Source organism: Anas acuta, chromosome 3 (genome assembly GCF_963932015.1).
Source record: "Anas acuta chromosome 3, bAnaAcu1.1, whole genome shotgun sequence".
In the NCBI taxonomy this organism is placed as follows: domain Eukaryota; kingdom Metazoa; phylum Chordata; class Aves; order Anseriformes; family Anatidae; genus Anas; species Anas acuta.
In genome coordinates this window covers 49609433-49635537 of record NC_088981.1, presented here as the reverse complement: position 1 = coordinate 49635537, position 26105 = coordinate 49609433, and the positions used below count along the sequence as shown (strand labels likewise).

General features: G+C 38.8%; 1 protein-coding gene across 6 annotated transcripts in view; it reads right to left on the bottom strand.

Moving 5' to 3' along the window:
- The window catches only part of GRM1 (glutamate metabotropic receptor 1), a 188906-nt gene that overhangs the window by 48004 nt on the left and 114797 nt on the right, over positions 1 to 26105 (bottom strand). For all 6 annotated transcript variants that reach the window (XM_068677026.1, XM_068677025.1, XM_068677024.1 and 3 more), the window contains exon 4: positions 17591 to 17826. In XM_068677026.1, the coding sequence (XP_068533127.1) occupies positions 17591 to 17826 (236 nt within the window). The remainder of the gene's footprint in view (positions 1 to 17590; positions 17827 to 26105) is intronic.

Here is a 26105-nt window from a genome sequence, read left to right as displayed (position 1 = left end):
TGATCAATTACACTTTCACGGGGCAGCTTTTTAAGAAATGCGAGAAATATATATTGTTTGTTATGGGCCTTATCTATAAAGTTTCTATTTTTCCCCTAATGTATCTTTGAAAAGAGCAAAGCAGAATTCTGGACTGTGAAACTTTCACTTTAACTTCTCCTCTCTCAAAAGTATCACTGATCTGCAAAAACTAACCTGAACACTAGGGTGAATTAACATTAAAAATATAAAAGTATTTTGTTACTTTTCTTATTTATTTATTTTTTCAAGGGACATTAGTTTTTACTAAGCAAAGGAAAATTGTAAGTCATGTTAGTACCAGATTAATTGAATCACTTGAATTAGGACATTACCTTTTTGAATGACATTGAAGCATTCAGCTGTCCTGAATTTCACACTTATTTTTGTATTGGATACAATGCAAATCTTTCTTTAATAATTTCCTTTAAACGGTTCCCAGAAACAAATTGTGAGTCTTTCCTTTTATTGTAATGTGCCTCAAATGTAACTAATATTATCTTCATATACTAGGTACTTATGAGGAGCTGAATGTAAAACAACCATGAATATAGTCTAGTGCCTTTGCTGTGTAGTAGATGTGGGACTATTGGTATTCTCGAGAGCAGAGAGAGTACTCATACAATCTCATTTGATACACTGAAATTAAGAAAAAATATACTATCAAATGAGGGCTAAATGTGACGTAAACTTTAAGGTAGAAGGTAAAGACAGGAAAAGCCTATACTAATATTCAACAAGAAATTAAGCACGAATGATTATTTGTTTGTGGTCCTCAGAAAGGTTAGGGCAGGAAGGAATTTGGGATGGAAAGAAATGTAAAAACATTTTGGTTGGAGAATCGGATCAATACCTAGCCAGTTGGTAAATTTTGAACAAATATGCACATTTGATAAAGAACACAGTCTGTTCACAGATGACTCTTGATTAGAGTAAAAAGCCAAAATCTGTTGAATAAAATTGTTATAAATGCTAATGTTTGATCTGGAATAAGCAGATATTTTTATAGTTTGTTTCAGACTCCAAAACGAACTGTCAAATGCTGAATATTTAATATCATATAAAAATATATTTTGTTCTCTTAGTCCAGTTATTATCTATTATCAAAGCTATCATCTTTTCTGGCAGTCATGACAGAGGGCTGAATATCTTATAGATGGTATACACTGCGTTCTTCAATTGTAGTGGTCCTTCCCAGGACTGAAATGTTTTGTGGGTAAACCATATGAGATTTTAGCTTTATTGCCAGTTGCATGGTGGGGGGCTACATTCAATATGAGTGCTCATTTAAGCAAAGAAATTATTTTGGAAGTACAACCAGGGCTAAAGTTCCCTGGGAAGATGAAAAAAATAAATCTGCCGTACTTGGGCTGTGTGCAAAACAACCTGGCACAAAGCCACGCCAAAGACTGAAGAGTGCTTTCCCGACAAGATGCCAGGCAGCAGATCATGGTAACTCCATGATCTGGTAGAGTGGTACCCAGGTTTGCAGCAAATGTCCCCATGTGTTGGAGAAATTGTGGAGGCAGATTTCCCATCCTCTCTTTCAGTCCCAACATACACTGCCTTACCAATGACTCCAAGCAAACATGACCATCTGGCTCTGTACAAGTCTCTGAGTGACATAACTTGCCCTTGGCAAATAACAGAAGTCACATATCTTGCAGTGTCTCATAAGAGAAGACCTGACAAACTTGGACCACACCAAATTTGTGCCATAGGATCTTGCAGGGAGCAGGGCAGAAGGCCAACATACTGAAAAGTTAGGTCATTTCAAATCTGGGACCCCAACAGCAGCAGCTACATATTATTTTGTCAACTAAACGGCACATGAAAGGTGATGAACAGACTTAGCTCAGTGTTGTTGGCTGTGGCTTTTTTTTTTTTTTTTTTTTTTTTATGAATTTTAGGATATTTGTCTCCTTGGAAAAATTAGAGCACTCTTATTTGGATGCATAACTGTCTAATTAGAGCTTTATCTTTGGACATATAGGAGAGAAAAAGCTATTAACTCTACATTTCTCTTTTGTCACCTATTCCCTGAATATTTTTTCTTTTTCTTTATTGGGATGATTTTATCTTGTTCTTTATCAGGTTATTAAGAGACAAATTAAGATTCTATTAAATAACTTTTGCAAAAGGCTTCTTTTATTTAAGCTCATTTGGCATTATGGGTTCAGGTATTTTACAAATATTGCCAGTTCTTTCTTTCTCACATTCTATTTATAACATCTCTTATGTTATCTAACAACAAAGATAACAATATAATTGTTTAACAAAATTCACCTTAAGGCATTGCAAAATGGGTACTAAAGATTATAATGCCTCTAAATGTAATTAGTATAGAGATGATGTGTTCGCAACCTGCACACTAAATGGCTTTCTCTGCATATCATCTTTTTAAAAACAAATGCATTCTGTTCATTAATATTATATGGCAATGGAATCTGAATAAAATCTTCATCTATTGATGGTATAGAGAGGAATTTGTTGACTCCACTGCTCTCATTAAGTCCAAATGTAGTCAGAGCTAAGAAGTCAGATTCATAAAAGTTATTTCTTGTATACAAAAACATCCAAATGCCCATATGTTTCAGCCCACAATCAAATAAGCAGCTACAAAAAAAAAAAATCTGAAGTTGTTTTCAAAAGTAACTGCCTGTTATCCAGGCAATTCCAGCTGTAGCTGCCTGCCTGAGAAGGGGAGGCCAGTAAATGTTAGTGAGTGATCAGAACAAGTAATTGTGGATCAGGGCTGCAGGCTTTGCTTAGATAATTGTAATGGACTGTCTCAATGACCTTGGTGGCTCTATGTACAAGCTAATGCGACTGCTGGAAATTTGTGGAAAACTGATTTTGTTTGTTTGTTTCACCAACCAAAAATAGGATAAGAAAATAAAAGGCTTTGTTTCAATATGAATTTAAAAATTACTTGCAATTTTCATGAGACAGAATAATAGACTGAAAAATTTGCCACGGACCATAATAAATGTTTCGTGTAACCTACAACAGATAATCCTATCAGAGTAAATTATCGTTTCAAGTATGGTTTCTGCCCCAGAAAGCAGCTCTTTTATTGTTTTCAAACAAAAGCGGACCATATGTGTAATGGTCACTTCCCACGTTGATGTCCGTGTGTTTGCAGCAGGGAGGCAAGTTCTAGAAGCAGCTAAATACAGAGAGATGAGAGGGTCCTGCCTGATAGGACACACAGGAAGGATGGTAGAAGAGCTATCAAAAAGACACAAGATAAAACAGGTAATTGATTCCTATTGTAATGTAAACTATTTGTTTGACTGGATGAAACTCTACTACTTGTCAGGTAAGGGTCAGGAAGGAAGTATTATTTAAGAAAATGGATCTTTCCCTAACTGCCTCCTGTCACCAATCTATACAAAACACTGCAGTGCTCTCAATAGAATAGCAAGTGGCTCTGCCGTTTGGCAAGAGTACAGGAAGCTTTCACCAGGTAAAAGAGGGGGAATATCTTACAATGTGAGGGTTTGATTTGAAAACACACCAATAAACATTGGAAATTTTACAGTACTCGTGAAGCAATAAATGGAGTTCACAGGGTTGCAGACTTCATTTTCAGGCTGTCATTAAATCAGAAGGGTTTCTCTTCCATTCTCCAAATGTTTTTTATTTCCCCAAGCAAAGAGATTCTGTTCATGCAATTATATTTGATGTATTTTTTCTTTCCCTGAAAAGCTAGGATACGATTAGTTACCAGTTGAGATATCCTGCTATTTTCTTTCTGAGCACAAGGAAACCTACAGGTCTCCCAGATACTACTGCTACACCTGGTGAATGTTGCCTTCTAATTGGGATTGGTGTATTACCTTTTTTTTAGATAAAACTACAGAGAAGTGAAAAGAATTCAAAGGCCAAGGCATTAACTGGATGCTGACTGCAGCAATATTTGTGTGCAAGTAGTTACATATTTTCACTAGCAAAGTTAGACAAATAACTAATAACCTTTTTCTTCTCCTGGAATAAAGCTGATCTGATGAATATATGAGGGTCTCTTTTTCCTTACTTTCACCTATGTATCTTTCACGGATATCAACTCAGTCACTAAAGAAAACCAAAATAAGAATTCAGCCATCAAGAGGTGCAGGTTCCTCTTTGGTGCAGATGTCTAACACTTAAACTTTAAAAGATCAGTCCTGTTTTTAGACACACTATACACCATTGGTGTCTTCAGCTTCCCTGCCTGTTTTTGTGAGGATGCCACATTATCCTTCAGTGTTCAAAAAGACGTGTCTTCCTTTTGTCTCTCCCTGTGTGTTAGAAGCAATAGGGAAATTTTTAATTAAATTTACTTTCTTGGTTCTCTATATCACGTTATGTAAGCACATCAGGGCTTTAAGAGCTTAGTGTCAAACACTCTAGAATGAAGCTGGCATACACAAATACAACAGTGCCACAGTGAAGCTGAAATGTTATGAGGGGAAATGTCTGCACAAGCTGCTGACTCACTCATTAATCAGATGCAGGAGAGTCTCAGAGTCACTAGGCTCTGGGCAGGGGACTGAGCAGCGCTGCCAGCCCTGAGCTGATGCTGAACTCACAGGTCCAGCCCATACACAACACAACTTAGGAGCAAAACAAAAGGAAACAGATCTCCTAACTGCGTTTGTCTTCCACAGTCTGCAAACTTTGCTAAGCAGGCACAGGAGCCTGAAGCTCCCTTCCCCTCCCTGCCTTTTCTGCCTCTCTCTATGGACATCCAGACTCTCACACAGCCATATCACTCCAGGAAAAGCAGAGTTAAGATGTAAACACCAAGTGACAATGCACATAACTCATGCTCACACTGTGGGAGATGACAAACCCGTGCTCCAATGTGCCTGTGCCCAAGAGAGCAGAGAGAACTTTCCTTTTACATCTCCTCTTTACTGACCCACACAAGCTAGGCAGAAGATGAGACTCATTTCCCAAAGGCTGGCTGCAGCTTCACGCAAAGAGGAAGCAGGGCCATGCCTGATGTCTGACGTGACAGTGCTCGGGTGAGCAGGCAAGCATGCCTGGGTGAGATATTATACATTCACTGACACTTCCAGATGATGTGCAGCACTACAGCCTTTCTCTGGCTTTGGGAGAGGCTAGGGGGAAGCTGGAGACCTCTGAGCAGCTAGCAGCATGAATGTGCCAGCACTGCGTCACTGGAGAGGGAGGCAGGGGAGTGAAAAACAGGCCTGCAGTAGAGAAAAAGATCCTTTTCCCTTTCTCCATAAATCTGCATTGCCTGCCCCCTCTCTTGTGTTGGCTAGCAGAAAAGAGAGGGCTCAAAAGGAAATATATTGTGCTACCTAAGGGCCATGCTAACAGCAGAGCTGCCTGTATGGCAGCCACACCAGGAGAGGTCTGCCCCCGGCAAGGTTGTTGCTACCAGTAAGAGCTAAAAGAACCTGGTCACACTGGTCACACACACCAAAAAAAAAAAAAAAAAAAAAAAGAGAGAGAGAGAAAAATAACTTTCTCTACAAGTTAATGAATATAGCACGTGGTGTTAAATACAGGTCTGGAGATAAATCCTTACACCAGATGGCTTGAGAGAAGCTCAACAGCCTAATAAAGCTTCTGCTGGGGATGACAGTATGGCCCAAAGCCTCTCTGTTTCTTCCTTCTGGGCTAAAATTCCGTTGATGTTAAGAATTTTACTGAAGAAAAAAATTAGGGTATATGGCCATATGAGGATGACTTGCTAAGATTCTTTCTCCTCTAAACACATCTGCAAGGCAGTGTTTGAAACCTCTTCTGACACGACTGTACTTATCCACTCCTATAAGCTGTCAAAGACCTAGCAGGAAATCTTTGCACTGCTTCTCTTTGTTCCTAGCTTTTAGTAGAATGACCATCATGAAATAGCTCTGCAGTGATGATTGTTTTATTTAATGAAACAGACTGATAGATGTACAGAGTATAGCTCAGTGAAGGGAAAAAGAAAAACAGGCTCCCTTAGCCCCCCCCCCCGCCAACCCCCCCAAATAAAAAGGATCCATGCTCATGACCTTTGAGTGTGTTCTTGCGAGGCAATCAGCTTGAGAAATTCAATTCACATAATGTCCAGTAGTGAAGGAACATTACCAAAAATTGACAAGAAGGTTAATTTTTAAGGTTATTGATTATCCCATTTAGGCTATTATCTTAATTCTAGTACTTTGGAATTAATAGACTGGAAAACAACAGAAGAAAATACTTGTATTTATTTGAGATAAATCAATTTCTGTATCTTGGACTCCTAGGTAAACACAAGTCAGATTTTTTAGCATCAGTTCAAATGGTTTGAAAAGAAATATTACTTTGTATTTATGTGCTACCTTTTTTGTGGCTGCCTTATGAGCCAAATTGAGACAATACATACAATTGCTACAATAAATATAAAATAATGAACTTTCATTTTTATGCATTTTCTAGTGATGATGATTGGAATTAATTCTATCATGAACAGAGTGAGCTGTAGATACTTAATCTATTCAATGGTTAGAAAAACATCTATATGTGGCCCTTCTACCTTCTGGTCATTCATCACCAAATGAAATACTGTGATCAACTATTGGAAGACTCATGGAATTGTCAAGAAATCTGGCATGAAATTACAGTGGCTTATTAGTACCTACGGTCAAACCCCAAATGTAGTGAATGATCAGATTCAAGCCTTAAAACTAGAAATCAATAAAACTTTCAATTCTGATCTTGGGGAATTCAGCAAGTTAGAAGCAGTTTAGGCTTAAAAAAAAAAATCTACTCTAATGCAGATAGTTAGGACATTAACACCGTGCTTGTTAATAACACTAATTGACATGTTTATTAGAGAAATAGGCAACATAGGAGATAAACTGAAGTAATTCCAGTGCCTTTCTTAGAGACAGACAGTAATTATTATCAGAGCTTGACAAATAATTATTATGATTAATTTGTTTTTCTTAAAAGCTGGACTGCATACAAACTGCCTGCAAAATGACCACAGCATGTTCTATTATTTATTCAAGATTATTATTTAACTTCTACAGCAAGTCATTATTTCTCAGCTCCTATTTTAATTAGAAATGAATATTTCATCTTATAAGCAGGAATAATATATGCAAGCAGATTTTTGTTGTTGTTGTTCCTTGATTGAATGGTTTGTACATGCAATCAGCAAAGACACTGATTTCAAATCCAGCTATAGCATTTGAAATCCATCTTATTATTTCACTAACTGACTAAAATTTAATGCTGACAAAGATATTTTAGCAGCCAAGCTCAACCTATGATTTTATAGGACATATGCAATAACAATTGTTTTAACAGAAGATTCACAAACAGTATGAATGGAAAGGAGGCCATTTACCCCATCTGATCCAAAACAGACCATACTCTGATCAGGCATCCCAGTCCCCCCATCCCAAGACATTCTTTGACTGCTTTTTGTTTGTTCATTTGTTTGTTTTAATTCTTTTATTTTCTTATGTCCTGTTTCTTGACAGCAATTCAATTTTTTACTCCTACTGCATATTCTATAGTTGCTTCTGTCATTCCCAGTCCAACCACAACCTGTCTCTGAGCCCCTTTTTCAGACTCTGCAGGGTTCCACGAATGCCCTCAATATGCACTCAAAGCCTCAGGCACCATTTTAATATGATTAGTTATTATCACAGAGACCTTGAATGCATCTGCTTTTCTTGCTTTCTTTACAAATTGCTCAGCTAACTTCTTCCTCTATTGCCATCCTGGATCCTGACACAGGCAGGATTCTACAGAGAACATTTTCTAAAAGACCTATGGAGAAACGACTAAAAAAAAAAAAAAAAAAAGGAAAAAACAACCTTCAGTTTTCCCTTCTCCCTCAGGTAACTATGTAACTATGTAACCTTGCTGCCTTACTTGCATACTCCATTAAAGACATATTTAGAACTACTATTCTTAACAGGTCTGTTATTTGGAACAAGTCTAGCAGATAATGAGTTGCTGCTACTCTTACAGGAGGCAGGAATGAGCACACAAAATCTAAGTCATTTAGAAATCTAAAGAAATATTTGCAGATTTTGATGTTATTTGGCTAGCTCAATCATGATTTTCATCATTAATAAATGAAATTGTTGAGTCAGATGCCCTTACAGATATCCTATTATAGAATACAGAGAAGGAGCAATTGAAAAGGACAGGAAGCAGGACTGATTAAATTTCAAGTGTCATGCTATTCATACAAAGCCTGAGACTTTATCTGCAAGAGGAAGACAAAACTCAGTAATTGTGCTGCAGCTTTCAGAACATTAACCATCCTGGATACTTAAATTAGGAACCTGAATACATACTCAGGCAACTAATTAATTGATGTGATTAATACCTGAACTTCTCTAGTTGCTGTTGATTTCTGTGGGAATTACAGGAGATCAGAACCTTCAAAATCAGGCCAATTTATCTAGGTCTCAGTGTGCACTTCAGGAGCCTAATTTTGAGCATGTTCATCAGAAAATGCAGACTCAGAGCAGAAAACAAGCAACTTTCATATAAAGCATAGAAGATATTACCACTGAACAGGGCAAAGAAGTAAACAAGAATCCAGTATCATTATATGTTAAATATTCTACACCAGTACAACACACAAACTACTAATCACAGTCTTTACATTAGGGTAGAAAAATATGATGAAATAATGAAATACATGTTATTCTTTAGCCTATTCTCTCTGAAGATCTCTGCTCCAATCTGACATGGAGATGGCAAAACAGAAAAAAAAATGCACAAACTATTCTGAGTTCATTGATCTAGACCTGTAAATAACTAAGTTTTAGTTTCCAGTTGTCAGTATATGGGCATGAGATCCTAAGACTGTCAAAGGTGTGGGTCAATAATCCATGTTAACATTGGGCGAAGTACTTCATACATGGTAGGAGACTCTGTGGCTGGCAGGCACAGAGTGGCTGGCCTAACAGATCTTTTCCGAATGTAAATTCCAGTGGTTCTGTGTGAGTCTGAAAAACAGTCAGGAGAGGTACCTAATATTTATCAGTGTTAGGGACTGATCACAGCCGCCATTCCCCATTCCCCTGTGCCGCTCAAGTAGAGGAGGTAGAGGAGGGTGGATGGGCGACAGTGTTTCTGGTTGTTTTTTGTTTCTCACTGCTCTAGCTTGATAGTAATAAATTATATTAATTTCCCTCTGCTCTGTCCATTTTGCCTGTCACAATAATTGTTGAGTGATCTCCCTGTCCTTATCTCAACCCCTGAGCCCTTTCCATTGTATTTTCTTCCCCTTTCCCACAGCATATCTCTCATTAGCCAGTACTAGTGGTTTTCTTTTTTCTTTTATTATTACCATGAAGAAAAAAAAAACACTTTTTCCTCATTTCTGTTCTTAACATTAAGGTGGTATTAAGAACACCATCATTAACTTACCATGAATAAATTAATGTGAACACCAATGTGTATCACTAAATTCCCCGCATTTACTGATTATTTTTTTATTTTATTTTAAATACACCATTTCCTCACACAAGAAACCTCTTGTTTGTGGGACTGGCTTCCTAGGACCACACAGTTGCATGCTGATGGGTGGACTTCACATGTGCTAAGTAACTGCTGCCCACCCAGACAAGGCTGCAGCCCTGCAGCCACAGTTGCTCTCAGAGACTGCTCTTGTTTCCTGCGATCACAGGCAGCTGCTGCAGCTGCTCTGGCACTGGGGATGAACAAAGTGGGCTCAGCTACCCTAACCAGAACCTAGCTGGATCATATTATAATTTAGCAGAGCACACTCACAGTTTTCTTTTTAAATTAAGGGTGGGTTTCAAATGCTTGGTAGAGATATCCAGATATTTCCTTGCAACTCTTGCAATATGCAGTGCATTAGTCACACATGCACAGATCGCAAAGATCCACTATATTTTCCCCTTAACAAGCCGACTGGACATATGCCCAGAGTTGTGTTTAAGTACCGTATCACAGAAAAAAATTCATTTTAAAGAAAAGCTAAGATTAGAAGCTTCTGAGTGACGTCTGCACAAGGACAATGCAGCACTGATTAGTAGCGAACTAGAGCTAAGCAAATCAGAAGACAAAATAAGTGGGCCTAATCTTTATTCATGCATTTAAAAAAAAAACAGAAGCTGGTCTTTCAGATCTGAAAGAATTTCAAAAGCATTTATTTTAGTGCACCTCCTTTTTTCCTCAGTGTAGTCAGACATGACAATGCAGCAAAAAAGGTCTATCTAGCCCAGCCAAACCCAAATTACTAAAGTACCTGGCATTTCATAAGAAAACTGGTCCTCATGATGTGAACTCCTAGACAAAATAAGCCTGGAAAACTAGGCAGAACAAACTGGCTTTTGCAGAAAGTAGACGATACACTGCATAGCATGCTGCATAGAGTACTTTTGCTTTGAAGGGAATAGCCCTGTTTCTGTCCCTGTAAAGCTAAGTTTGAACCAAAACTAAATTAAAGGTTTGAACTTGCAGGTTCCTCCAAAGTTACTTTCTACTATACAAATCATAAAAATCCAAGCTGAAAGATACCTCTGGAAATCATCATCTCACACCTTGCTGTGCTGCAGTAGCCCTCTCTGGCTCAGTCAGTAGCCAGCCTAGCTCAAGAAGCTGTTTTCATTATTTTTCCCTAGTTCCACACTGGCAGAGTTCTTCACTTCCCAGGTCCTCCCAGTATGAGTGGAAAAGCAGCAGGTTGTTCTGGCAGTCCTACTCTTTGGAGCATGCATCTTCCATCAGATTATTCTCCTTATGGATATGAGTATAGTTTATTCTACTAGGAAGATTTGTAATTTTTATGGTTCACGTTTTAGTACTCCAGCTCATAATTTACTGTTCTTTACACCACAGTTCACTCAAGAGCTATTAAGAGGACCTTGTTCATTTTAAGAATTCTATTGCCTATTTTTTAGCAAATATCCTTGTGCACAAAGAGTCTCTCTGGGCTGCAGCCAGACGTGTGAGTGGATGGGTGCACACCTACACATTAGATCCTGCCGTATCTCCTTTGCACCAGTATTTATGGGGTAATGAATGCCAGTAATGAAAACCTGTAAAACTGCTAGCTGAGTTTAACAACTTTCCACCTCCAGGTAAATGAGAAAAGGGAAGAAACAATCTAATAAAATACCAGGAGGGCTGACAGAAGGCAGCTGGCCTTGTTTTCTGATCAGTTACTGTTATTATTTCATCAGGTTTATTTACAGATTTGGTTAAATGCTTATATCTAGGGTAATTGGTCTGATGTGTGAACTGCACAAAAAAATTGATTTCTAGGAAAAAGTCAATTAATTTTAATTGCGCCCTTTTGTCCTCCCGACACTGCAGATACAAGTTCAAAGCATCTGTGACAGTCTGAGCAGCCAGGAGTGCCCCTGTCACTCTTCAGGCACAGCAGACAAGAGCACAGAGGAGGCACCAGGGAACATGATTCATATGTCCTGTTTCTTTGCAGCTCCATCAGTTTACTCATGTAATGGAGAAGGCTGAATGTCACAAGCCTACCTGAGGACTGTTTTAATCCCAGAAGTGGGAACTTTGACTGTTAAAATCCACAATGGGAAATGTACATGTAAATATTAGAGTGAGAAAACTTTTGTGATATCCCACTACAGTACAAATATGTTCTGTAAACTGTCTTCTGTACTGTTACAGTGGCATATATATACTACTCTTTTCCTTTATTTGATAATGATCTCATTTTTTTATGGATTCCAAACAAAGAAAAATAGATATTGTGATTGTATTTTGATTGACAGCCTGGTTAAATTTTTTAGAAATATAGAATATTGGATAAATGAAGCTACTTTCTTCAAAAAATAAGCTGGGAGCAAGTGAACAAAAACCTGACTTCAGGTAATGTCTTCTCTTAATTATGCCTATGATTTATCACATATATGGACATTATTAAACTTCCTCCTCTTTAAACCTTAAAAGCCATCTGTTACTTTGTCTGGGAAATAAAATAAGCCTCCAGCTCTCCTGTCTTATCTGCTTTAAAAAAGCCTTGACTAAAAAGTGTAGCAGCCATAGTTCTTTCAGATAAGTTGTCCTTAATATGCTTCATTATAGGTACCCAAGAGATTGAGATCAGAGAGTTTTGACCCCTTCTGTGTGATGAAGCTTAGATCTCCTGCCTTATACTGAGAACATAAAAAAAGAACTTCAGCTGCTTCTCTACTCCAGAGTATAAAAGTATGATAGAAATCCAAAGCAGTGGTTAGGAAGGGTGAGTCAGGATACATAAAGTACAATAGATCTTGAAGAAGTTATGATATGTCAATAGCTTGATTCTATTGCTATATGAGGTACTCTGTGAGAGAGCTTTATAGGATTAAAGGAATTTTCTCAGAGAAGCACCTATGGACACCTCTGACACAGCAGAATGAGTTCTAATAACATCTGCTGGATTTAATTTGCCCAGTACACAACATAGCCTTAGACGTTCTGAAAATTATTCACATCAGCTCTCAGTAGAAAAGCATTCATGCTTTCTGCAAAGGATAGAAACAATCAAGTACATAGCCCGAAGTGTTTTGCTAACTGATATGAGAAAATGAGGGCTCCATGCCATCTCATATAAAATAATCAAAACTAAAATTGGTCTTGAGAAAAAGTTCATGATGAAGACAAGTTCTGAAGTTCCTGAGCTACCTTCCAGCCTGAGTGATTATGTAATTCTGTGACTTTGGCTGCACTCAATCTGATTGCTTGTCTTTCTCTTGTACCCAGACAAGAATTAGCAGATAAAGCAATCCTTTTGGCATGTCCAAGGTATGAGTAATCATCCAAGGGAACTTGGCCTGCAATCTCCTCTGGAATAAAAAAAAAATCTACATTTCTTGTTCTTGTCTGCCACAAATAGGTTCACAGACAAATAATCCTTCTCCTCAAAGATCAATTGAATCAATGAATGAATCATGAATTGCCCACTTTGTTCCACTTCACTCTGTCGAAAAATGTCTGTGCTGATTGCCTGCCAATGTATTTTGTTGTCCCAGCAGATGAACTGCTGTGAGCATAATCTGATGTTTGCATCAGTTCCATAACCGATTTCATAACTGTCTCCTGTGGTGCAGAGGAGTACTCATCCCACCCAGTTCACACAAATGGCAGCCATTGTATTATCTGCCAAGAGGTGAGCAGGCATTTTGTAAATCAGCAGTTAGACCTCCACACAAGTGTTTGAACTGTAGTGAGTTCTACATCCTTTCCATGTATGTGAGAATTGCATTTAACTCTAGTCTATGTGGGCTCGCCAAGTCCAGCAGAGAAACATTTGTCACTGTAGTTTTGTGGGGAGGAAAGGACTTCTATTCAGGTTATTTCTACCAGATCAGAGAGCAGAAAACATCCTAAAGATCTGTTGGAAGGGTGTTTGTCACTTGATAGGTACAGTCTATCACCTAATTTCATTGTCAGCATACAACCTTCAAAACGTTGAAATGGCTGAGTTTGATGAACTGAGACAAGTTGTGACTGCTGCTTGGAGCAATGCCTGAGGTTGAGCACTAAGGGAACTCAGTGTCAGGTCCATCCTGAGCTAGGTAGCGTCTTAGCATCTCAAATTCAAAAGCAGCTTTTTTCTGTTCATGTTAAAATGGACTACTCTGTTCTGACTTTTCATCTGAAGGGTATGAAGAATATTGTGAAGTTCTAAACCTCCCATTGAGTCAGTGGTCCATACAAAGATGCAGGACATGCTTGGTTTCCTGAAGAATGTAGTTACTAAGTGGAAAACAGTGAAAATACATTAGTGGCATAAACAGTTGAAGAAAAGTAACTTGGTACTGGAAGTGGTTTTGGCCTTCTAGAAATCAAAGAATCTACAAGAGAAGGTCATACAAAAATCTATTTTCTATTTACAAGAAAAATTCTAGGCTTGAATCTTGTTGTGTTGAGAAGAGTATCTTCTATAGCCATGAGAAAGAGAGAGACAGACAGGTAGACACTTATGAGAGGCATTTGGCTATAACATTAACAAAGAATGAGTCAAAAATAGCTCCCACTCATTTGGCTGCCACCCAAATGGGAAAAGTAGTGTGTTGTTGTTTTTGCTGGTTGTTTTCTTTTTTTTTTTTTTTTTATTATTATCATTATTATTATTATACAAAAGAAAGGAATGATCCAAAGGAGCAGGTTGTCTTCTCTTCCCAAGAACTTGTGCTGCTACTACTACATAGTACTAGTATATCCAGATAAAATATTTTGAAAATATGGTCAATTTTTAGTCAGCCCTCAGACTTCATAAATAGAAGGCATTTGGATTTACTTCCTTCCAGTAATTCTTAGCCCACATAGACTTTTTTTTTCCCTAAAAAAAAAAAAAAAAATTGCATGTACAGAGTTAATTGCAACATGAGAATTCCTGAAGGAGAACATCAGTTTTCTCAGGGACTGAGTGAGAGAATTCAAGTAGTAATTCCTGTCATCAGGGAAGGGCGATTTCTAGGAACTTCTTTTTCCTTGCTTCCTAGAAAGCCTGCAATCCCAAGCTAGTGCTGACTTGTCAGTAATGGTGTGTGAGAACTTGCAAATGCAGCAGCTGTAATTGCTTGAAGTCCTTGCCTATCCATAAATGTTAGAAATTGAACTCCACATTTCAGTGGCAATTCTGAATAAATTACCCAATAAAGTGATTAGGTTGTATATGAGAAAATTATACTGGGCAAGCAGTAATTGAAGACATTCAACCACAAACTTCATAATTATATTTTCAAACTGTATAGATCCAAGGGTTTTGAATCTTTTTGAATAAGGTAGTTGGAGAAAGACACTCTCATCTCTTTTTTTTGTTTGTGGTTGCTCCTAGGGATCCCACTGATGGGTAGCTACAAATACACTATGATCTCTTAGACAACAAAAGTATCTTTTGCCCTTGGTTTTCTTTTACACTAGGTAGCTTCCTGACATGATAACTCTCCAGTGCCTGAAGATGAATCTACTACCTTTGAATCAATTCCTGTTTATACAAAAGTGCAGGTGTGCTGTGTTCTCAGTAATGACTACCAGTGCACTTCTGGAATACAGAACAGATCAGGACCAGACATAATCACGATGTATGCTAATAATGTACATGGAGTTCTGGGAGTACAGGGGACTCAGCTTTTTCCATAATGCAGGACCCTATGTAACTTGTTAAAGGAATACTGATGGCATACTGTGAGATGAGAGTGAAAGCTCTCAAATATAATGGAGTTGAGGAGCTCGATACTAGTGTTCAATATTGATAACTTTCCTGGGGTGATGGAGTAGGACTTTAATTTGTAGTACAACAAGGAAGTCAGAACTTAGTCTGTTGGTACTTTTAATGGATTTCAAATTCTACTGTTTATTATTTATTGAGCAATATGGATTCTCTCCTTCAAATCTGTGCATGGAGACTTCTTTTTGAAGGACAGAAGAGGCAATTCAGACTTTTTTTTTTTTTTCCAGATAACTTGTGAAGAGGCCTGTCTCCAAACCTGTGATAGGTACAGAAGGCAGTTTCTTGGTGCTGCCATAGTAGACCTTGGAGATTAAGGCTTCATCAGCAAACATTGGAGCTGCTAGTATTTGGAGTAGCACTCAACCCCACAGAAAGGTTAGGCAAAGGTATGTGTGTAGAAAACTGGTGGTACCAGACAGTCACCAGTCTGCTCTGTGCAGTTAAAGAAAAATACAAAAAAAAAACATTGTATTGATCCCATACTCGCTGGGGACATGCATGTCTCCTGGTTCTGTAGATATACTGTTATTAAGAATAGATGCCTTGTAGTGTTTCCCTTTTGTGATCTGAGACATTTATGAATTTCTCTGTTCTATGTGATAAGCCTGAGGGTTATCAGTGGTTCATCCCCAATTGAATTGCATGCTTTTCAGAAAAGCCTAAGTATCACCTTTTGAAGTTTCACGCAAAAACTTACAGCTTCTTAGAGGAGGGAATCAGGATCATAGAATGGCCTGCGTTGAAAAGGACCCTAAAGATCATCTAGTTTCAACCCCCCTGCTCTTGGCAGGGTTGCCAACCACTACAGCAGGCTGCCCAGAGCCTGGAAAGATTTTTGAGTGCCTGAATTATGACTATTAACTGTCAGAGTTTACCAATCCTTTTGTATTTCTGTAGTATTATCCAAATTAAACCCTTCCTGCCTCTGATACCTGTTGTCTTGAGAAGGACAAAACACTAGGGCAGGCATATGATACTTCTGCAGCAACCTCTCCAATGTCCACTGCCTTCAGCCCTGACATGTCCTCAGACAGATTGGTGTGTTATTGTTTTTTCTCACATAAAACAACCCTTATTCATTTGTTTGTTTTTCATAAAACAGCCCTTATTGGTTTTGTTTGTTTGTTTGTTTTTTCATGAAATTATTTAACTGCTTTTTGTCTCCAGTACAAATTTAGAGTCTATAGCAACCCATGTCTAACAACTCATTTGCATGTTCTGTGAAGAAGTACCCCATTTAGTCCAGTTTGAACTTGGCACCTAGTATTTGCCTTTGATGAAGTGGATGAAAAATGACCACGCTGATTCTGACTAAAGTTCATAGTTTTATAACCAGAAGCTGCAAAACTACCTGTGCTTACAACAGCCACTGAGATTCCTCAAAAAAAAACAGACGTTTTTGTAGGATATCAGCTTGAAACTTATTTTTGTTAATGGAGTGACCAAAACAAAGCAATTTTAGAAGTAATTTCTTAAGAAAGAAGGCCATGTATTTGCATTGTGTGTCCATCGTTCAGTCTCCCCTTTGCAACTTCTGCCCTTGTTGGCCTATATTAGCTTCTTTGTCTGAAGTGAAGCAGTCTCAAAAACAATGAAATATATATAACATGAAGGAACATTTTGGTATAATATGAAATTAATTATTCCTTTGAGGGAAAAAATATCAGTGCAAACTCAATAATTACTTAGCCAGTATGCCTTACCACTAGCCTCTAAGCACTCAGATGTGCCAGCCAGTCAGCATGTCAGACCAATTTTGAGTCAGCCACAATATTTTTGATATGACTCAACTGTAATAAGAGAACTGAGGGGAAACTAAAGGTAATGTGGAAGGTGTTGTTAAAAAGTGCCGCTGATGGAGAAGAGAAGAACTAGAAATACTGTGGGCAGTCAGCTCAGGGAGCACATGAATACCGATGGAGATTAATGTCATCACATAAAGGGGATGGAGATGGAAAGAACAGGACGAAAATCCAGGGGAAGCCAGACTTCATTATTTTTGTTTATCATGGGTAACTTCCTTACTATCAAAATGTACCTTTTTGACTAGAAATGAAATATTTACAAATTACAAACTAAAGGTTTATATTTGTTCCGATTTTTGTTAGAATGTAACTGTTACTTATTTTATCTCAGTTGTGACCAGGTAGCCATATTACACTCTTCTCAGTCTCAACATAGCTCTAAAACCTGAAAGGGGAACAACTTGCTTTATGACAGAGCAGATCTATATTGAGAGGAGGCTGTGCCAGACATATTCGTACCAGAGTTCAGATTCATATCTGCACAATTTGGGACTGTTACTTTTCACTGGTTATTTAAAAACAAACAAAGCAAAGGCAAATTTTTGCCTGACCACAGATTCAAATAGAAAAACAATTGACAGGTTACCAGTGCAGTTCTTCTGGAAGTTGGGATTCTCTAGTGGGTGCCCTGGGATGCGACACTGAAATCTGTGTTGCCAGAACTCAGGAAACCAGGGGTTGCGGGTGTTGGTGTCCAGGCGCAGCTTCAGATAGTAGTCATCAAAAGACAAGACCTCTGGAGATTGCAGTTTGATAGTGATGCCTCCATTTGCTTCAGGTTCATAGCCTTCAATGACTTCATCTCTGTCTGCCCAACCATCACTGAAAAGAGGCAAAAAAAGCTTTATTATCCAGAAACAGGAAACTTGTTTTGAAAAAGTAACTAGCCAAAGGCAGGCCAGCACCCCCGGAAACAAGCAATTCAGGAGGAATTTAATGGCATATCTAAAATTCAGACTGAGTGGGAAAGAAGAAAGCACAGCGATACAGACTTGTAATGAGCAGTCTGACTGACTTCATGCCAAGCCCTCATTAACTCATCTGAAATGAAGAGGATTTAGTCTTGTCCCTCTGGAAAGCTTTTTGGGCATAGCTTCTAGTGTGATCTTTTTATGACTGAATCTCTTTGCCTTATTTAGGCTATCCTGTGAAGGTAGAATGAAAGAATTAACGTCAATGGAAAGGAAACTAAACCAGGATCCTGGGTGTTTTGCAGAAGAGATCTGAACATGTATGGATTGTACACCTAGGAGAGTAATTGAAATTAAACATAAAGTGAGGAATATATTGTGTTGGAAGAGAATTGAATACTCTATTTATCAAGAATACTTGATAAAGTTGAACAAACTAAAAAGAAAACCACACGCTATTCTCATACTGTGTAGGGATGTGATAATGTTCTTTCTTTTTTTCTTTCTTTTTTACTCTTTATTATTAATATTATTATTATAAACAATGGCTTTCAATTTTACTTCTCTGTTTATTCACTTAGAGACATTCCTCAAAATCTGAAGATAAAACACTTTCTTGAAAACATTATTCCATGGAACATCTATTTTAACAGGTTTAAACAAAAGTCAATTTTGTTTAACATTTGAGTTTTAGTTAGTTCTTTTAACTAGAAGTCCATTGATTTAGTGTCATTCTCCCATTCTTATTAGGGTCCCCTAAGAATAGCGGTATTATGGTCTAATTTAAGTGCAAACATGTCAGCCATTGCTTAGTTTTCACACACTGGACATGTCATTAGGGAAATATATTACTCTGGCATCTCAGATCTATCTGTTTCTGGTCAGAATCGAAACAGCAGCACTGCTGCTGTGAAAATCAGATAGATGAAGCACTTTCAGCATGAAAAATATGACTGACTACTAAGAGAAATGCCCTTCTTTCACTCAAAAGTGTCTCTGCATCCTGCACTCCAGGCAGAAAAAAAAAATGTTAGGAGGCTCTTGGGCAAAGCGTTGAGAAGAGCATCAGAATGCACAACACACCAACCAAGGGCTTTTATGAGGCACCTGGCATGGATGTGACTGGGAGTCCTAAATGGAAAACAGACAAGATATGAAGTAGCAAATTCTGTCACAGTCCTCATCAAACAAATGTAGAGTGACTACGCATTGGTCATGTGGGAGTCTTTGGTCCCTAGCCACCAAACTGAGCATATGCATGGTTTAAGTGGCTGGGCTGCAGGCATCTGGAAAAAAAATAGCATCTCTCCATGGAAATATAGGAAAACCCACGTACTGAGTGATTTTCACACAGAACACAAGACCCAAGCCTTTATTACAGGAAATAATTTAAGATAGGGACATCTGGCAGCACTCTTAGTGAGTGATCAACACATTCCTTTCTACCTGGGCTGGGAGTTGCCACACTTGAATACAGCACTACACGGCTCCTTTGAGCCAAGATTTCTTCTTTGTTTCACCATTTGCCAAGGCCTTGCAGTAGAACTGGACAAAATTTCTGGACTTACCTACCACTGACCAAAATCCTCTTACAGCCAAGCAGCATAAGATACATACATAGTATGCATATTGTATCTCATATGCAGAATGAGATCAGAGAGCAGGAGAAGGCACAGGGAGCGGTTCATGGGAAGGAGGCAGCAATGGCTTATGAGTCCCTTTATGAAATGGCGGTGGGCATGAGACTGAACCTCAGAGACCATCCTTCCTGCAGGCTGAAGCCAGCAGCACCTGCTGGGTAACTTCCTCCTTCAGCCTGTGGGTTGCCTGGGTCCCTTCATACCAGCACAACCCTAGGGATAACCACGTGGCATGGCCTGGGCCTGACGGCTGCCTTTGAATGTTGTGGAAGTGCACAAGAGTTCAAAAGCCACAAATTGCCCATTTCTGCATCCTGCCCCACTAGCTTGTCTTGAGATTTGGAGAGGGAAAGAAACCACAGCTCAGCCACTCCTCACTTGTTCACATGCTCAGTGCAGCTAGTAAAATGTACAGTGTGCCCCCTTACTACCTCATAGCAGGACACAGTCTAGATAACAAACAGGTAAAGGTAAAACCAGGAGACCAAGCTTGCAGAATTTCACATAATTCAAGCCAGCAATTAGCACCAAAGAGAAGAAAAAGACACGTTATTTATTTTTATGCGGGGGAAAAACAAGCAAGAGGTCACTCTTACAGCATAAGTTACTGAGTCCTAATTGCATGATTACTTCATTATTTGTCACAATGTTTATGGCTTGCAAACTCTAGACTCAGGCAAAAACATTACTGAGTCAAAAAAGATTAAGTAAATCAGGACATTTTTTACAAGATTTTCTAGAAAGGAGGTAGCTTCACTAGTGGTTGGACTCCTACCAGCCAAACATTACAAGTGATTTATTTTCTCTCCCCTCCAAGTTTGCCTTGGAAAAATGCCACACTCTGAAGGCAAAGCAGAGAAATTCTGCAAAGGCAAAAGAAAGTGTATTTCAAGATCTTTAAGTGCAGCTGATGGAAAAGTTCCCCTAAATTGGAACATGGATTGTCACCTAATATTTCTTTCTCTCTTCCTAGCCTCAAATGTTTTTTGTTCTTTCTTCAACTTCCTCAAATTATTAAATCTCTCTGATAAGTTTTTGTTCTGAACCAAATGTGAAGAAAAGGCACTGGAATCAGAGATAAAAGTTCATATGTGTTGGATATCATACAGGAGCTTTGCTCTACTTTCAGTAAAGTCAAGAAAGCAAAAAGGAGTCCTCTGGTCTCTGAGGGCACCCCTGCCATCCTGGCTGGCTGTGCCGAAAAGTGCCCCAGGGGGGCCATGCAGCCCAATCAGCAGCAGTGGGAGGAGGATTATCAGAGACCTAAGGCCTTTTTTCAGTCTCTAATTAAATTCCTTTTTACTGTGAAAAAGAAACAAATAGAAAAAAATGTCTGGAAACTGTGCATAAAGATGCTGTATGAATAAATGGGCAGTACTGCAGAAGGCAATGTTAAAAAAAAAAAAAAAAAAAAGCAGTGCATGCTACTTTTTTATTGTCAGAATCCAGTATTTTCCACCTACGTTCCTTTTTTATCCTGCTGAGTACAAAGTAGCACTATGTGTTACCAATGCATCTCTCCTGTGTGCCTCTACTGCAGATTTCAGGATGTGGCCCAATGTCCTTCACCCAAACTGCCTGCCCCTGGGACTGTCCACTGTGGCTATTGTGTGACTGTCAGGTGTCCTGTGCAACAGTTAATCAGAAGCTCTGTGAAAGAGTTTAAAGCATGAAGACATAAACAGTGAGGGACAGAAAAGTGTGGGTTTCAAACCACTCTGTTCACTGTTATGAGGAAAAAAAAAAATGCTTTTTTTTTTTTTTTCAGTTTTGAGGTGTATATCACAATTGAAATGGCCACTAATATTTCACAAGCTACTCAGTCTGAGTCCCATTCCAGAGGTCAATATTCATGATGCCAAATCCAAATTTCAGCATTCAGTCACGCCCACCCCCCAAAAAAATCAGCTTCTGGGAAAAAAAACAGTTACTCTGTCTAGCTTTGGAAGTCCTATTTCCCACTACCACAGACTGAGTTTGAAGAAACTCAGAAGGGAAGGAATGTCATCCAGAGGGACCTAGGCAGGCTTGAGAGGTGGGCAAGTGTGAACCTCATGAAATTCACCAAGGCCAAGTACAAGGTCCTGTATATAGGCTGGGGCAACCTCAAACACAAATAGAGGCTGGGTGGAGAATGGATTGAAAGCGGCCCTGATGTAAAGGACTTTGGGGTATTGGTTGATGAGAAGCTCAACATGAGTCAGCAATGTGTGCTTGCAGCCCAAAAGCCTGGGCTGCATTAAAAGAATAATGGCCAGCAGGGTGAGGGAGGGGATTCTGCTCCTCAATTCTGCATTTAGCTCTGAGGCCCAGAGCGCAAGATGGACATGGAAGTGTGTTAGAACAAGTCCAGAAGAGAGTCACAAAGATGCTCAAAGGGCTGGAGCACCTCCCCTACGAAGACAGGCTAAGGGAATTGGGGTTGTTCAGTCTGTCAGTCTGGGGAAGAGAAAACTCCAGGAAGACCTTATGGCAGTCTTCCAGTGCCTAAAAGGAGCCTACAAGGAAAGTTGGAGAGGGTCTTTTTATAAGGGCATATAGTGATAGGACAAGGGGCAATGGCTTTAAACTAAAAGAGAGTAGATTTAGATTAGATATAAGGAAGAAATTATTTACTCTGAGGGTAGTGAAGCACTAGAACAGGGTGCCCAGAGAAGTTGTGGATGTCCCATCCCTGGAAGTTTTTTAAGGGATGGACAGGGCTTTGAGCAACCTGGTGTAATGGGAGGTGTCCCTGCCCATGGCAAGAAGGTTGGAACTGAGTGATCTTTGAGGTCCATTCCAACACAAACCAATCTGTGATTCTATGCTTCTATGAAACAAAGCTATTTTTTTCTTAGTTAACTTACCATGCTATTACTGTATTATAATGGACATTTATGAATTGTGGCTTAAGTTGAATTGTTGAACTGAAGTCATGTATATTCTTGTGACTGAAATACCAGGAGAAATGTAATGGATTTCCCGTTTCCCTTCTCTTCCAATCATGAACACCATCAGCTGCTTTTCACAAGGGCTGATGAGACAACCAGCAATCAAGCACTCTATTTTTGTCTCCCCAGGACTTAACTCTTAAACCATGATGCAGCAGTTCAACTCTGCTTCCCAGCACAGTACTCAGAGCATTACTGTTCCAGATGCTTTTTCCAAATAGGCAAATAAGTACACAGAAAAGAAACATGCTATTGCTTATGAAAACTACTTGGAAGTTGTTCTTTGATTTTTGTGGGAGGTAGCATCCTTTCACAGGAAAGGAAAATAACACATTTGTCTGTCATGGAAACTGACTGGGACTTTGAACCCTGCACCTTTATAGGGCTTGATTTGATGCACCAAAGGCATAGAGGGCAACTGAGGTGTGCTCTTGTGTCTGGAGTATGGCATTGTTGACAGCTTTGTCAACGCCATTTGCATTGGTGTAGGTGATGTTTTCTTAAGTCTGCATTCATAACTTTTTTTTTCCTGTTGTGTTGGACAAGTCATATAAAATAAATTAAAGAAATTAAGAGCACGAAGCCCTTTATAAATGTCAAATAAACTATTTTCTGCAATAATCCTTCTGTCTGGGACAGATATTCTTGTTATTATAAAATGAAATGAAGCAGATATCCCTCTCAGGTATGGCAGTCTCAGGTAACCAACCATAACTGTCACACAAATGGTCAGAGTCTGTATTCTTGCCTTTCTCTCCTTTCCACAAAACTAAAGCACATGTCAATATACTCTCCTTATAATGTCAATACACAGCCTTACAGGGCACGTTTCTAAATGCCTTTTTACCATTGCTCTCAAGGCTGCCAGCTGGCCTGCTGCTATGTTAAACTTCTAATAGGTTTAAATATGAGGACAGCACCACTTAAAGAATTCAACACTCAATAAAGTGCCATGGCCATTTTGTTATTTATGTCAATAACTTTATTTTTAATGAAAATCATTATATGCTGCAACATTTTGATGCTTTATTTGGAAAGTGCTTTTTGCACACTATCGTTCTATGTTGTGAACAAACACCACTTGTTTAGATTTTCAGACACAACTTACTTAGAGGCATTTCAAAATGTTACAAACCTCCAAATAGTGATAAGTGGAGTTTAAATAATTTGTAACTTGGTTCTGATAAATGCCAATCCTCTCGGTGGGTGGTCAGACCCAGAAGCCTACAAATTGTGTTTCTCTATCTCATTATAAAAATCTCTTCTGATAGTGCCCTAGTGGAAAATCCAGCACAGATTCTCACCTTTGGCTGCAGGAATATGATCCTAACAGCCTCTGTGTGCTTTTCTGGAAGAACATAAGGAAATGTAGAGCTCAGCATAAGAGCAGTCCAGGGAGTACCAGTGTGTCAGGTGGGGTAATTTCACATGCTCTTCCACCAAAAAGTCAGTGTTGATTTGATATGAGCAAAGGTGGCAGAATCAGGCCCAGAGTAATTTGCAAACAGCATTGCAACTGGCTACTCAGCTGCCCTCTTCTGGGAATAGACTTCAAAACAAACAAACAAACAAACAAACAAACAAAAAATCTTAATTTTGCCAGCCAGATGTACTGGAAAGAAAAAAAAAATAGCTTATTGTGAAGGAGGATGAAATTATTCTCTGGCAATAAGGAGCTCTATCTGAGATACTCAGTGTTTATGTAACAAGACTCAGAAGATGTCACATGAAGAACATGGAAACTACCCAATATTCACAAGTCAGCAGCTAGCAAAGTGATCTTCTTCCTTCAGCTTATGCATTGTGAGTCAATCCCACTGGTCACCAATATTAGCTGGAAGGTGCTGAGCATTACTGTTAATAAGTATTAGGTCAAGCCTGAGAAGCAAAAGGCCATTTTTTTGCACTCATTCATTCAGCTAATTCAGCGGTACTACATACATGTATTGGAAGGTGGGAGCTTTCCTCAGTTGCAAAATTATAAACTCTTAAACATAATCTTACTTTTACATGTTTGATGAGTCCTGACAATCTTGTAGATTAGTCCAATGGCTACAGTGAAGCTTGTATCTCGCTGCTGCAAGATCAGACTGAAAGGCTGTCTGTTATCATGCTATAATCCGGTGTTGCTGAGCATTGTCTGACCTCAAAACGAGAAGAATCAAATTCACTACCTCTTGTCAACTGGAAGAAAAAAACAGGGTAAATAGGTCAGTACTTTTGCTTCTGCAAGCATAGATGGAGGTGGGCAGGAGGCACCACTTTCCCAAACTGCCTGCCTTTTACAGAATGCATCAGAAGGTACTGTGGGATTTGTACCCAGTCCCTTTCCACAAGCTGTATTGGGCTGAAATGTACCTTAAATTCCAGCCTTTAGATTTTTCCTAGATGTTGACCTTCACAGGTCAGTCCAGACTCAAATCAGCTGAAAGCATTGTGAGAATATCAGCTCTGCAAACTGGAAACAGGACAAGAAAACCACTGAAGCATCTTCTTGGAGAGCAATGGAAAGTAAAAGGGAGAGAGAAGATCACTGCCTTGACAATCTCCTCCATGCACAAGAGAAGGTACAAGAGGAGCAATTAAGGATCATTAGGTGCCAGACTGCAGTTACCAATTTTAGACTCATAATTCACATGGTGCTAATATGCCACCTGAGGTTGTAATCTTGTCATGGACTATTAACTGAAGAACATACCAAACTTGGTCAGGACTTGAAAGATATCTCTAGAGAGCACCAATGTGACTCAGGAAGAGCCCAGTGTGATTTATCCATTAACTTTGATGCCTTTGAGTATGGGTTACCTATCAGGGTCTGAACTCTGACACCCCACAGGAGGTACTATTTTCTGAGTGAAATTGAAAGATGAGGTCTAAAAAAATCTCCAGGGCCACTTTCTTTAAGCATTTAGTCATAATTCTTAGTAAATTTTCTGTTCTTGCCAGTTTCATTTCATAACACTGCATATACAATTTTTCACTTCCTGTCCGTTATAACTGATGCTGCACAGTTGTAGTAGCACATTACTTCTTATCTTTTACACCAGCACAAACTGTTGGTAGGAGCTTCCAATTTTTATTTAGTGAATCAGTGGATTTTTTGAATGAATGAGACTCTGTACAGAACCAAAGTTGATAAATGATATGTCATTATGTTTCACATGATTATCATCCACTTCTGTGTGAATTTTAAGAGTTTTTGCACCATTCATTTTTAAAATGTAGATTATAACCTCATGGACCATGGCGGATTGTCTATTTTGTAAATATGTATTTAGGAAGGTTTTAATTATCATATGCAGTGCATATATTTACATGTCATTTACATAATGAAATTTAACTGTCTATCATGCAGGCATCTATCTTGGGGAGTCATTGCTGTGAAGATTTGTGACATGGTTGGCATGTACACCTTTTTGTAAATGTAGTGGCTGCTTTTATGCAGGAAAGGTTTTACCATTCTCAAGGGTGCACAATGGTGCATATCTTGGAAAATCAGCAACCATACATAAATTCTCTAAGGTAATAGCTGATTTTCAGAAGGTGTACATATGCTTCCACCCCAGACTGTCAAGAGGATTGAATCCTTGCTCTGCATGTTTGAAATTCACAACATG